The following is a 14,004-nucleotide window of genomic DNA, read 5'->3' as shown; positions in this document are numbered from 1 at the left end:
CCACCACCACCACCCCCGAGATTGTGAACGCTTGGTGCTTGGAAATGTTACCTTATGTTACCTATTCCATAGTAACTGCTTATGCACTTGCTCTTTGAATTATTTGTTACTATTTTTAAGCCAAGTACTAGGGAGTCACAAAAGCTGAAATACAGTATTATCTCATCCTCTATTAATGTTCACCCATACCCTTATCAATTTGCTCTGTATTTAAACAGCAACCTAAAGGTGAGGGCATCTTTGCTCTTCATTTTTCCCATGGGTTTTGGTCTGGACTGTGTGCACCCACATGAATAGTCATGTGTTTTACTATTGTCCTATTCCTCAAACATGCTGTTACCCCATTTTATTACAATTTACAGGGTTAGCTGGCTGGCTGGCATGAGGATATGCAGGGTGCAGATATGTTCATTGTGGATGCATCTAGCTAATAAAATAAAAATATTGCAGTGTAGCATCCTTTAAAATAGATGTGGCCTTATATCTTGGGGGTGCTCTGCCTCAACAGGGGATTGAAAATACTGCTGACATTGGTGGTCCTCGTGTAATAAGTTTTGATACATGAAAGTGAAAAGGAAGTGTGTTAATGGTATTGTTGAGTACTGGTTTGTTTCATGAAGATGCTTCCAGTGAAAAAAACAGAATAAAACTTGTAAATTTGTAACAGTTGGATGTGCTTGAAATGATAGCTTAAGTCAACGAGATGTATTTATAGAATTGTGATCTTATCTTTAAGGTATGCTGTAAGTGTCTTGTGGGAACTAGAAAAAGAATCGTATGAAATGCTGAGAGTCTCCTACAACAAAACCATCATTCGCTCTGCATACAAGCTAGTTTACGAAGCAGCACAGGGCTTGTTAGATGGAGACACGAGTTGTGTTGGTGATATCCTGGAACTGAAAGACTTGGATGAAAGAACTAGACAGAAGAAGTTGGCTGAACTGGTTTGGGCAATATCAAAACTCACCGATATAGCACGACACATTAGAGCTAAGCGGGACAGCTGTGGTGCTCTGGAACTGGAAGGGGTAGAAATCCGAGTGCAACTGGATGATCAACGTAATATCCATGACCTCATCCCCAAGCAGCCGCTGGAGGTGCATGAGACTGTAGCAGAATGTATGATTCTTGCCAACCACTGGGTGGCAAAAAAAATTTCAGAAAATTTTCCCCATCAAGCTTTGTTGCGTCAACACCCTCCACCACGACAGGAATTTTTTACTGAACTTCGAGAATGTGCCAGTGCCAAAGGTTTCTCAATAGACACACGGTATCTTTTATTACTTACCTTACTATCTTTAAAGTTAAGCAATTAACTATTTGGCTGTGTTACCATTAGAAAACATTATGGTTCTGAACATCAGTGTTAATAGACACTGCATAGCAATTCTTAAAAAAGATTTTACCATAACCTTTCTGTGAGCGGGAGATCAATGTTCTAAGCAGGAGATGCTGCCTGCGTTCCGCTGGCTGCACTGAAAATGCCGGTATCTGAATAATTTTAGACATATCCAAGAAGGATTTGTTCAGTCACTGTGTAGTGGTTAAGCTCTGTAATAATCTTGTTTGCACCATATTTCCTGTAAGTAGTGAAAGAAAGTACTCGTTTAAATCAAGTTAATACTGTGTGATACAGTCACTTTAAATTACTCAGAATAAATCAGAATTATTTTATCAATATGAGAAGGCTGTGAGCTTCATCACACGGGGAAGCCTCATTTCTGGACAGCACAGAGTGTGAAGGGAATCAGTAGTGTCTCCTTTTACTTGGATGTCATCTTGTCACTTCTGTGCTCTTCTGTACAGGATTTGGACCAGCTCACTGTTTTGTGCAGCATAGAATGGGGTTTTGCCCAGTCCTTCTTGGTTTTCCAGGTTGCAACAGACAGGCCTGTTGGTGAAAACTGTCTTTTTTCTATACATTTTTCTATAGCAGAGCTGTTATTAAACTGTGTTGAAAGTTTTAATATCCTGCTCATCATTCATATTTTTCTATCAGTACTATTAATTTTCATATGCTTTTCTATGCTACTTTTAAATATAAGTTATTATGATCCGAGATGGCCTAATTTTCTTCAGAAATAACACTTAAAATTTGACAGGTCTAACAAAGCATTGGCTGAGTCTCTGGATAAAGCAAATGACCCACTGGATCCAGTTGTAAATAAACTGTTGCGATCTATGGCCACTCACGCCATGTCTAACGCACTGTACTTCTCAACTGGCTCTTGTCCTGAGGAAGAGTTCCATCATTATGGTATCTAGTCACTTTATTTTTTTTATGCTATTCCTGGTTTTATTTCTGAACTGTTGGGCAGGAGGCAGACTGCTTTGTTTGCTTACCACCGCTTCCTTTTTCATTTGTAGGACTTGCCTTAGAGAAGTACACCCATTTCACTTCTCCGATTAGAAGATATGCTGATATTGTTGTCCATAGACTCTTGATGGCAGCAACTCTGAATGAAACTAAAGGAGATGTTAAGGATAATGTATTCAGTAATAAGGATCTTCAGGAATTGTGCAGGCACATCAATAACAGAAACCGGGTAAGGTGGTGGTTGTGGGCATCTCCATGTGTTTGTACACTGCCCAGCAGCATGGGATGCCTCTTATGACTGCGGCTTTTGGGTACTATGTCAACATAGTATCACTCATTTTTATTTATTTATAATGCTTTGGGGGTTTTTTACTTAAATATCAGTAAAAGTCACTTCACACTTCACCTGTACTATCTGTAGGATTTCCTTTTAGAGGTAATTTTTCTAGAGGATGAGTATAGGAGTAAGTAATGGGAAAAAGAAACTATGGAAATCAAAGCCGAACAAGCTTTATTTAGGTAGTTTTGTCTTCTCTTTTTGTGGGGGATGCTTGTAGGCAGCACAGCGTGCTCAGAAACAGTCCACTGAACTCTTCCAGTGCATGTACTTCAAAGACAAAACCCCAGAAACGGATGAGCGCTGCATAGCAGATGGTGTTATTTACTCAATTCGAACCAACGGTGTACTTGTTTTTGTACCAAGGTGAGTTGATCAGAGCTTGGACTGAGCCTAAAAATAAGACCGAAGCGTCATAGACTGCTTGAGAAAGGAAGTGTTTAGTGTGGCCTGGTGTTGACTGATGATTGCATTTTAGATTTTTATTGTAAATTATGAGCAGTGCTTTTCTGTGCATTGCTTCTGAAAAGGAGTTCCCAGGAGGAAATAGTAAGGCTACACTGCACAATATGTATTTCAAAACATTAAAAGGACATTTTTTGGCCAAGCAGTTGCTAGGGCAGAACAATAACTGGAATATCGCCCCCTCCCCCCCCGCTTTTTAAAAAAAACATAGAAAGCAATTTTCCAAATCACAAAGCCATGTGTTCCTTGGTGCTCTTTTCCTTCACTACAGACTAGTTTATGTGGCGTTTATGGCAGTTTGGCTCCTGTGAATTGCCTCTTTCTAAGATCAACCTGATTTATGCTAGTAGAAAGCAACTCTTTGTGTGAAGCTAACATTACATTTTGATTTCTGAGCTTTTGAATCTGTATTTTCAAGTATACTAGATGTGTTCTGCTTATGGTATAAATTGAATTGTGAGTGATGTAAGGCAGTAAGTAGTCAGTATAGAACTGGAGCGCAGTGCCTTCTGTAAGCCCTGGCCAGTGCTTTGAGGTGGGAAAAGAGAGCTGCCTTCCCTCCCTTTACTGGCTCTGACTGTTCTGGATTAGTTAATCTCCATGTTTGTGCATCACTGGTAGCAACACTCTACCTGCCAAGCTAACAGGTACAAGAAATGTAGGCATAAGAACTCTCCTTTTTTATAAAGGAACAAAATCTAAAAGATGTTCTACAGGGCTGTTAGGTAAAGCAAACCATTACATGAATACAGCCCAGGGCTGCTTGATCCTGGCCCCAGACTGAGCTTGGATCTAAACCAGCTCAGTGTAGGCTGCCTCTCTCCAGCATTCCAGATGGATTGGCTTGGTTGCATGACTGGAGAGCCAGAACCTACCCAACCACGCCAGCCTTCCTCCCAGAGAACCCAGTACACTGCTGGTCTTTACATAACTTTTTTTACTGGAGCACCATTTCCTCATTGCGCTGTCTGGAATAACCTGTAATAACTTGCTTGTCTTCTATCATCCAGCCATTCCAGGCTCCATCCAACATGTAAAATAAGAGATCATTGACTCCATTTTGCTTTCACTTCCCTGCTTTCAGAACATTTGTGTTAATGTCTTCATGCTGTTTGTGTACTCTGGGGGTCTCTTTAACGATGCACATCCCTGTCCCTGAAGGAGGATTATTGGGCTAGTAGTGTTTGCCCCTTTATGGTGCTGTTACTTTCAAAATTAAGAAAACTGCTAAGGGTTAAAAGTGTTAGAACAGCTTCTGTCTGCTCATCTGCTTTTTTTTGTAGATACGGAATCAAAGGTGCTGCATATATGAAGAACAAAGAAGGCTTAATTCTCTCTTGTCAAGATGACAGGAGCTGTGAGTGGAAGCCTGGATCACTTCATCGCTTTCAGAGTAAAATTACTTCCACTACAACAACTGGAGAATCAGTTACATTAAGCCTTTTCGATCATATTACAGTGAGTATTTAATCTGAAGGAAGAAAAAGGAAATAGCACCATGAGGAATAACATAATTTTTATATTGCTTTTAAAGGTGAAAATACTTGTGCAGACTTCCCGCTGCCACACTGACACCATCAAACTTGAAATAATCAGGAATGCACCATACCAGACTTCAGATACAGAGGTTTCCCAGAAGAATCTTCATGTGGTAAAATCTGACTTGGTAAAAGAAGTCAGTCAGTCTGCAGAAGCAGCCCAGCGTGCCCAAGAAAAAGCAAGAGTTGAAGTTGTTGCTGAAGACTACCAGGAGTACTGCCAGACCAAGGGAGCCAGCTTGTACCAGCTGCTGGAGGAGATCAGGGATTTGGCCCTGTTAGATGTTTCAGCTGACATCAGAACTTGAACTATAACCTAGTAACATCTGCTTGTTGATGTTCTGCTCCTATCCACATGGTATGATTAAGTGGTGTTTTTTAAAAAAAGCAGCCTATTTAAATATTTGAGAGTAGTTTTAATATGAAACTAAATGTCTATTTTAAATAAGAATTATTTTTATCTGATTATGAAAGTGTATGAGTTAAAAAGATTTTATACATGATAAATCTCATATTCCAGACTAAGCAGTGTGGTGAATTCTTTTAACTATCATTTTAACTATCCCCATGTTGTCCATAAATTAAATTCTTAGAAGCTAAGTACTTCCTACAGCTGTTGGCTATCTTCCACTATAGTGAGTTTAACTCATAGTTTCAAGGATATTAAAAAAGCGACCTCCTTCACACTAGAGTACAGATTTTGCTGAAATCTCCCAGCTGCACCTCTGGCATAAAATCACACCTGCTGACATCAACTTATTTCATCTGCTGTAAGTGCTGCTCTTCCTTCTGCTTCTAGAAATCCAGTTTGTCTGGATTGCATTGTCTACCCTGTGCTACTGAAGAGGGCAGGCTCAGGGCTTCACTCTTCAGGTGATTCTTCTTTGTTCCATAGAAGGGAAAAGCAATTGTGCAAGGAAAAGCAAGAGTGAGAGAAGAGGATGAAGCAGAACCTCAAGCCAGAAACAAATCAGCTAAAGGAAGGGAACTAATTTGGTCAAAACCAGAGCATGTTCCTCTAAGGGGATGTACTTGTCTGCAAAGAGATGTCTGACTAGCACAAGGGAGGGGGGGTTAGAGGGCCTGTAGTTTTAACAGAAAAACCTGAAAAAAACCTGAAAACCAGACTGCTGAAATTAATAGCTTCAATTTTATAAGAGAGAGGTACTTGATAAGTTAAAAAAATCCAGGATACCTTTTCAGACACAGCACTACCCACCATTATATATACCCTCTATTTAAAAAACCCAAACAACACAACTTTAATAGAAACTTTACCTGTTAATATCCCAGTTAACAGAGTTTGCCATCAATTGTAAGCAAAATTCAAAACTCATTAACATTTCCTAAAGAATGTTGGGGGAGATGGAAAAGATGTCTCAAATGCAGATAGAGAATTTCTGTTTTCCAGTGGAGAAAGTTGCTCATCTGCAGTTCCAAGAGTTCTGTCCAACTCTATACAGGTCACCGGGAAGACTTCCAGGAAGCTTCTAGCGTCAGAGTGCAGAGCCAGCAACACTGCAGCATAGTGAGATAGTACTTAAAGTAGTGGGTTCTTTCAGTAAAGGAAGGATTCCAAGTATGGGCAATGGCTACTGGTTTTCACTGGCATATTCCAATTCTGTATCTTCAGCTTCAGCTTCCGGAACACCAACCCTGGTTGCGGTAACTTGAGCGTCTTTGATAATGTCAGCAGGATCCTGAGCAACTGTGGTATTAAACTCCTCTTCTGAGTAACTAGCAGAGAGTTCTGATGAAAACAAACCAAAAACAATTTCCTGCCATGAGAACACACTATTGCTGCTTGTTTAACTGCAGTTTCTATCACCAGTCACAGTCTGCAGGAAAGCCAACTCCAGAAATGACCAGCAAGTTGAGTTTCTTTTCATCAAAGACAAAGCTATCTCAACTCGGCATGACAATCAGGGAGAGGAGTTCTGACTTAGCTTTGGAGGAGTCTAACTACAGGAGCACAGTTTAAATTTGTTACACCTTTTGCTACCTACTAGAAAGCAATCACTACTATTTCCTATTGCCTCAGCTGTATAAGCCTCTCAGGCTACTGACCTTAAGTTACTGACATTAATGCTTAAGTTACAGAGTTAATTACCATTGTGTTGTGACTGGCTGTTCCACTGCATCTTTGCTTGCCTGCGTTCCAAGGCCAACTGCCTGTTCTTCTTGATTCTCTGTTGTTGCTCTTCTGTGAGAGTTGTAGCAGTTGTAGCAGGCAGAGAATTGAGTTCTTCTGCATTTCCAGAGCAGGAATGTACATCTTCAGTGGCTGTATCCAGTCCATTGCTTTTCCTTTCACCATCTAGTTAAAAATGATGGGGTGGGAGGGGGAGGAAGGGCAGAAGTCAACACGTTCAGCCCAAGAGATGTACTGCTGAATACCTGTCAAGAACTTTAACAGCATTTCCATATTCTACATTTTAAAGTAGTGTGGACAGCTGAAGATCTTTCTGTAATTTAATTTTAATGAGTAATTTTCTGCCTAGGTCCACACACCTGATACAGCATAGAACAAATACTTATCACAGATCCAAACACACAATAATAAATGCCTGATTTAGGTAGAGCTCTGTATACTAAGTTAGCAATCATGAGCCGTGCTTGAAGGTTAAAGAGACCAGAAATTCAGGCAATCCTTACTGAAAGCCAGGTAATTGTCTTCCCACCCCCACTAATGGGACACTGGCCTTTGGGAAGTGGCAGGACTAGTTACAGGAATCATACAGAGGTTCAGACACTGGATAATCAGTTTTGAATTCCATGTGCTATTACAGAATATTTACTCATTTGCCACCATTAAAACATGCAAAATACCCTGTATACACCTGTTATATACCTCTGTTAGACAAAGTTCACCCACCAACAGAGCAGCAGAACACTCTTTAAAGAGTACCTAAGGCCAAATACGCTTGTGCCTCTGCACCACCTTAAGCCTGTGAATAGAGAAGTTAGCTGACAACGAGGTTTTGGGTTTTAATACTCTAGAGCTGGAGTTTTTATTTATCAACTAAGATACCTACTCAAGTTTTTCAACTGAAGACTGACCAGCTGTAGCAGTACACTCACTAACACAGTTCACGAACAGATCAGCACCACATTTAAAAACAAATGTATGGAACCATCGCACAGAAAAATCTGATAACTCTACAGACACTGTCGGCAGGAACCATTTGCTTTACTCTTTGTGGCTGCTTACGGCTGCATTCCATTTCTAGCAAATGCAGCCAAGAGTGAAGACAGCCACATGTCATTAACTGCTCAAAGGTCATCCCCACAGGTGAAGCAAGGTTTTATTGCGGGTTAACTCAGCCACCAGAACACCTTTTCCAAGCACAGGCTAAGGTTCACCTGGAGACAAACTGGACAATGGGTAGATAATTGTGTCAAGAGAGACTCACAGTTAAAGTGTGAACACCTGCAAAGGACCTTAAGAACAACTATGAAATTCTTATGCTAATAAAGTTTCTTTCAAACTACCAGGTAAACTCTGCTCCTCTTTTTATGAAAAAGTTGTTTATTTCTAGTCTAAAAACATCATCTGATTGGAAGAGAACCTTGAATTATCCACTTCTTGAGTAGCTGGATTTTGATACTGGAAGAAGACTCAACAGTAGCTATGTGACAAGACTGACAGACAGACATAACAGTGCCTGCAAGGATCAGTAAGTGTTTTCCTTGTCGAGGACACACTGACTGCACTGTAACAGCCTGGATTATAAACACTATAATGAGTCTTTTTTCTGCATTAAGATCCAAGAGCTCTTCAGACAGCACACTCCTAGGAGTACAATACAAACCAGTATGTTCACATAATAATTGCAGTTTTGGGGGTTTGTTTTGAATAATATTTCTAACAATGCTGGTAATAATACGTATTTTCTATATACCTTCAGTATACCATGCACTTTTGATTTTTTATATATATATCTATATATATATATATATATATAAAGAGAGAGAGAGAGAGAGAGAGAGAGATCTATATATATCTATCTGTATGTAACATTTTAGTCTAAGTACCAATTCAGTTTTGTAATCCTAAATCTCACTGAAACTTGGTTTTAAACTAGAGGACCACTAAACAATTTCTTCTACATTAGAACAACCTATCAGGATAATTAATTTCTGGTCAGTAGGATGCAAAATAAAGTAATTTTAAGCACTGAACTACTGAACAGCATAACAAGCATACCTTCGTTACTTGCAAAGTCTTCATGTAAAATAGGAAGATCAAGTCTAATCCGCTTTAGGCAGGTCTGCAAATGAGAGATTAACATACTTGATGTTTCATCTGTAACAAAATCTTTTGTGCAACACTGCTGTTTTAAATACTACTCCCTATTTCTCTTTACACTTTATTACTGTGAAATAATACCTCTTTCACTACATGTCTGGACCACAACTTTTAATGCTGTGGTTTGTCTTCCTAGTTCTTCTTCTACCACCTAGCCAGATGCAGCAGCATTCTTTGCAAGTCGTCTTTTGCAGGTTCAAATATTAAAAAAACCAAAACCCCAAAACCCAACCAGTTCCAGCACTCAAGCAAATTACTTTGGTTAAAGTTGTCCTGTAAAAGTCAAAGCCAATTCTCTGAAGTGCCAATTCAAAAGTAAACTTAAATACTGGAAAAATCTATTTTTAAAAAGAGAGAAATTAAACAATATACTCCTTAGCAGTATGCACAACTTTAGTCTTCTTTTGTTACATAATTGCTCTCCCAAACCTATCTGACACTATTCAGTACCGCATGAAGAGAAACTGACAGGAGCAATATGTACCTGAACTTCCTTTTTGCTTCCCAAAGACTCGACTCGGTCAACAAAATCCTCAAATTGCAATTTTGGAAATAGTCTATGAGCCCAGTGTTCCATATGTTGTATGAGTGTTTTCAGGTCCTCCGCCTAGAGATGACGAAGTCAGTAGGGTGCAGAGGGAAATGGGACAGCAACATTTCTGGAAACATTAAGCATCTGCAGCTTGAAAGTATTTTGAAAATTTAAGTACTATGAATGCATGGGTAACCTTTCCTCCCACAACCAAGTCTGTAAGTGCAATTTCAAGCTGTGAGAATAGCGATCCAAGTTCAGGAAGAGTGTTTGCATATACTGTGAACACCTGACAGGCTTCTGAGAAGTTGCCCTTAAACAATCTAGGTCTGAACCCAGACCAAAATAAATAAATAAATAAATAAATAAATAAATATCCATAGGGGCACAGCTGTCATTTATTTTGATGCTTAGAACACACAGAAAAACATACATCTAAATAGCTTTATCTAGTAAAGATTTTTTTGCTCAGATCAACAGTATTACATAGTTTCATTGTGCCTCTAGTTGTAAAGAAAAACATACCATGAATGTAAACCAGAGGTGCACAGGGGTCCCTGCAAGTGTGTCAAGACTCTAATGACATTTAAGGAAAAATAAGCTTTGTATGTTTAAGCATATCCAATACAATCAAACAGTTTGTAGAGAAAATACTGCTTTCTCATTGCTTAAGTGGTATGTCACACCTTCTTCAATATTAACAACTTTGGGATAGAAGTGTCACAACAGCCAGAATACTTTAATGGAGGAAACCGAACATGAAATAAGATGATAAAAGCATTCCAGACAGAGGACAGTCATATTAGTCTGCTCCAATTTCAATAAACCTCTTTCTACATACAACAGTTACAGATGTGATATTCTAGTTCTGGAGCAGAGAAAAAGTTTTAAGATCAAAACATGGATTTTGCCAAAATATTCATGTTTGTTTGGTTGGGTTTTTTTAAATTTGCAACTACAAACCCCATCATGATACATTCAAATACTGCCAGAAAGCTGGCTAAGCAGAGTGTAAAAATCAATTCTCCCCATATCAGATGGGTGCAATCTAGCAAATCTAGATAGACCTCCCAGGAAACAAAACAAAACCCCACCGTGTCTTACCTCATGTCCTTTACCCTTGAATTTTACATTGTCAAACATGTGTCTTAGAGCCGGAAGTCCTCTTTCTGAAATTAACCTGGTAACAGGAAATGGGAGAACTTACTTGAAACCCATGCTTTCTTCTAATTAACAAAAAAACCCACAAACAGAAAACCCAAAAAAAGCTCCTAGCACATGAACAAAACCCCCTCACTTTCCTGTAAATAGCCCAAAACTACAGAGCTCTATTTGAGACATGTACAGAATTACAAGTCATTAAGAAAATGCACAAAACAGGATAAATACTGCTGCAAGACACAAGCCTTTTTTTTTTTATTTTTTATTTTACCATACATGTATTCCAAGTCCAAGTAGCTTTTCGTCTTTGATTACACTAAAAGAAAATCAAATGGTCAGTTCTAGTGTCTATACTGGCCAGTAAAACTAGTTAGATGCATGACCAGAGCATTCACCTGTGGTATCACTAACTTCATCAAGATATTTAAAATGGAAGAAACCGAAAGCTCAGTTTCTTTCCATTGGTTATAAAGAACTTACACCAGATTTAGTGGTAACAGCAAAGAAAATATCGAAGTCCTTTATACAGAGCTTATCCAGTTTGTACTTAAGTGTAATTCAGGTATTGCCTTACAGTCACCATTATACTGAGGTTTTATTTTGAATTAAATAAAGAAATCTGTAGTATTATGTCTGAAGCAAAATAAAGAAGATCCAGCTGGAAAAGTCCTGTGTATAGTATCTTTTAACAAAATATTACTCATGTACTAAGTCCCAAGGAGACTTCAAGAAAGTCAGACAAGTAATAGCAATATATAGGTAGGCAAGGAATAAAAACGAGTTCAACATGCAAGAGGCACTTTCATTTCCAGAACTCTTGATCTTTGACTTGACTACGACCGAGAACGGATCACTGTAATCATTCTCCCACAGCAAGATACCAAATTAATCACAGAAAGAAATATTCTGTAAAAAATTACCTCTGGGCATCTAGTTTAGGTATTGGTCTTTTAAGTGACTTCCGTGTAGCTACAGCAGAATCCTTTGTTTGTGACTGCTGGTTTCCATCTGGTTCTAATAAAGAAAATAACATACTTTAAGCATATATTGCAACTGACATCACCTAGAATTGCATCATACAAATTTAAAGTTTCTACCCTATTAAAAAGGTAGTGTCACAAGTATTCCAATGCAGGTATAGCGCTCCAAATGCCTGCATATTTCACCTTGCTTCTTCCACAAGACAGACTGGAAATAAATCTATCCTTTCAAATATACTGAGGAATCAACTTTTCTAGCAAAGTAGGTTCCTTAAAAGAGAAAACTCTTAATTTATAACTTTTATGTTATATTTCTGGTGAGAAATGTATTAAGACAATGTGCTGCTTCTAAAAGTTAAGAAACTCAAATTATCAATAAACATAATTTGATAGGTGTGTCCCAATATTTCCACTAATAGATCTGAAAGACCACCATCACCACGATCAAAAAACAAGGAGGTGATGTGTGACCACAATCCATGTGGCTTTTAAGAACCAAAGTCCATACACTTTTTGATTCAGGCCAGTATACATTATTCGACTGCAACAGACAAGGCAGCACTGTCCATCTCATCTCAAAGCTAGCAATTAGTTATACTGACTTCTTGATTTACTTTACTGACAGGAATTCAGAAGTTCCCTCTTTTCACATATCAAGGAATTAAATCTATCCAAAATCCTATTTTCTAGTGAAAATACACAGCAGAGATCTAGGAAAACATACATTTAACACTGCAAACAAACATGAGTAGAAACAACAGTCAAAATAAAATCTTCATACTTTCTTTTAGCTTGTTCGGTATACAGTAAGATCTTTTCAGATACAAATAATTAGGTTTTACTGTCCTGAAGTGTCTTGGATTTTCCCTAGATCATACGCTGTACAAAATCTAGCAACATCTCTCTGGAATACTACACTCACCACTCTTACCTCTTCTGAAATCCAAGTCACAAAGGGTAACTATAGATCAGCACTGTATAATTATCTTCACTAACACTTTGTCAGAGAGCTTGAATTTATTTATAAAGATTCATTTATGTACATATTTTCATGGAATCTACAAAAATAAACTTTTCCCACAAGCTTGGAACTTGGAAGCACAGCATCAATAACAATTTAAATTTATGAAGTGCTTTCTTATCTACACAAAACTATTTTTATGGAGTAAACTCAAGGTAGTAAAGTACAACAGCAATAATATTGATTTTACAGCATTTCACTGTCTATCCTGCAAAACAGGATCTTTAGAGGTCGCAGGTGTTCACCTCCATTAGCTTGAGCCCATTCAACATCATCTCTTCCTGGAGAGGCAGGAGGAGGAAGAGGTGGGAACGTTTCATCTTCTGTATTCTCGTAATCAGGAAGGTCAAACAAGTTGATCTCTGAAGGATCTGTCATTGCCACAGATGAGCTTTCTTCCCTTCCTGCAGGAAATAACCAAAAGCATATAAAGAGAAGCAGAGAGAAGACAAGACTGCCACAGAACCACAGTAACATCAACTATATAGTGTGTCTACAGCATTTTCTCAAAAAGATTTGCCAACCAGAGTAAATACAAATTAAGTAGCAGATACCATACATGCAGACGACACAATCCAGCCTCACTAGGCCGAATAAAATAAGGGTGTGTCATGTTTCAACTGTTTGAACTCATCCAAGTTACCTGGGAGTAGCAGCTACGGGTCACAGGAACAGAAGAAATGGGATTTCTAACCAAAGCAGTTTACGAAAACAGCCGTTTCTCACTCACATCCTTCATAACCAAAGACAACGGGGGACGGGTTGATAATTTCGCTGACTTACAGTTTACCCACTTAGAAACGCAGTCTGGAGGAGGATTCCCCTTTTCCAGCTCCTTAAACGAAGCTAATTCCAGAGACTTTAGCACACCCGCACAATTGGGTTCAGGATGACCCGGCCTCACCACGGCCGCGTTCCCGAGGCTTCAAGAGCTCTTGTTTAAGGAAGAAGCCATTTCTCAGACGGCTTTAGTAACGAGAGGACACGCGAAGCAGCCCCGTCTACACTGACCTTCGGAGGGGAGCGAGCTCCCTCCGGGCTGCCAGACTCCCACGGAGGCTGAGGGAGTCGAAAGAGAGCTGGCCAGGGTCTCCAGAGCCAGACCTCAGAGCTCCAACCCGCCGGGCGCCACACGGGCCCCGCTGCCCTCACACCGCCACAGCAGCCCCGAGGCGCGCGGGCTCTCCCCCTCCCACCGGCGAGAAGCGGGCCGAAGAGGGCTCCTCGCCCGCGTTCTCAGGGGAGACAGCTCCGAACCGCCCCACGCCTCCCCGGGCTGCCGCAGGCTCCTGTCCCGGGCAGGGCGGGTGGGCAGCGCGCCGCGGAAATCCCGCGAGAACCTCA

The 14,004-nt window shown here is 39.7% G+C and overlaps 2 protein-coding genes and 1 non-coding gene across 8 annotated transcripts in view; 1 reads left to right on the top strand and 2 right to left on the bottom strand.

Moving 5' to 3' along the window:
• DIS3L (DIS3 like exosome 3'-5' exoribonuclease) overlaps positions 1-5,321 on the top strand; it is a 14,857-nt gene extending 9,536 nt beyond the window's left edge. Inside the window, exons 11-16 of the mRNA XM_026856054.1 lie at positions 737-1,270; positions 2,103-2,257; positions 2,368-2,546; positions 2,875-3,020; positions 4,403-4,577; positions 4,654-5,321. Coding sequence (XP_026711855.1) covers positions 737-1,270; positions 2,103-2,257; positions 2,368-2,546; positions 2,875-3,020; positions 4,403-4,577; positions 4,654-4,965 — 1,501 coding nt within the window. The 3' untranslated portion in view covers positions 4,966-5,321. The remainder of the gene's footprint in view (positions 1-736; positions 1,271-2,102; positions 2,258-2,367; positions 2,547-2,874; positions 3,021-4,402; positions 4,578-4,653) is intronic.
• Positions 5,322-5,454: 133 nt separating this feature from the next.
• On the bottom strand, positions 5,455-13,976 carry TIPIN (TIMELESS interacting protein). Of its 6 annotated transcripts, XM_026856056.1 has the most exons (9): positions 13,451-13,976; positions 13,295-13,326; positions 12,906-13,064; positions 11,580-11,673; positions 10,603-10,678; positions 9,451-9,573; positions 8,865-8,928; positions 6,768-6,977; positions 5,455-6,407 (listed from the first exon to the last, which is right to left on the bottom strand). In XM_026856056.1, exons 3-9 carry the CDS (start codon positions 13,036-13,038, stop codon positions 6,250-6,252), a joined length of 858 nt encoding a protein of 285 aa, XP_026711857.1. In that variant the 5' UTR covers positions 13,039-13,064; positions 13,295-13,326; positions 13,451-13,976; the 3' UTR covers positions 5,455-6,249. The 6 variants fall into 6 exon arrangements, with proteins under 6 accessions (XP_026711857.1, XP_026711860.1, XP_026711856.1 ...); XM_026856059.1 differs by lacking the exon at positions 13,295-13,326 and having other exon boundaries at positions 6,768-6,974; XM_026856055.1 differs by lacking the exon at positions 13,295-13,326 and having other exon boundaries at positions 12,906-13,063.
• LOC113484228 lies at positions 7,780-7,916 on the bottom strand. The gene has a single exon (XR_003399183.1).
• Positions 13,977-14,004: the final 28 nt, after the last annotated feature.

This window comes from Athene cunicularia (genome assembly GCF_003259725.1).
Source record: "Athene cunicularia isolate RWA chromosome 10 unlocalized genomic scaffold, athCun1 chr10_part1, whole genome shotgun sequence".
Classification (NCBI taxonomy): domain Eukaryota; kingdom Metazoa; phylum Chordata; class Aves; order Strigiformes; family Strigidae; genus Athene; species Athene cunicularia.
The sequence above is the reverse complement of the archived record's forward strand: the minus strand, read 5'-3'. Positions and strand labels throughout refer to the sequence as shown.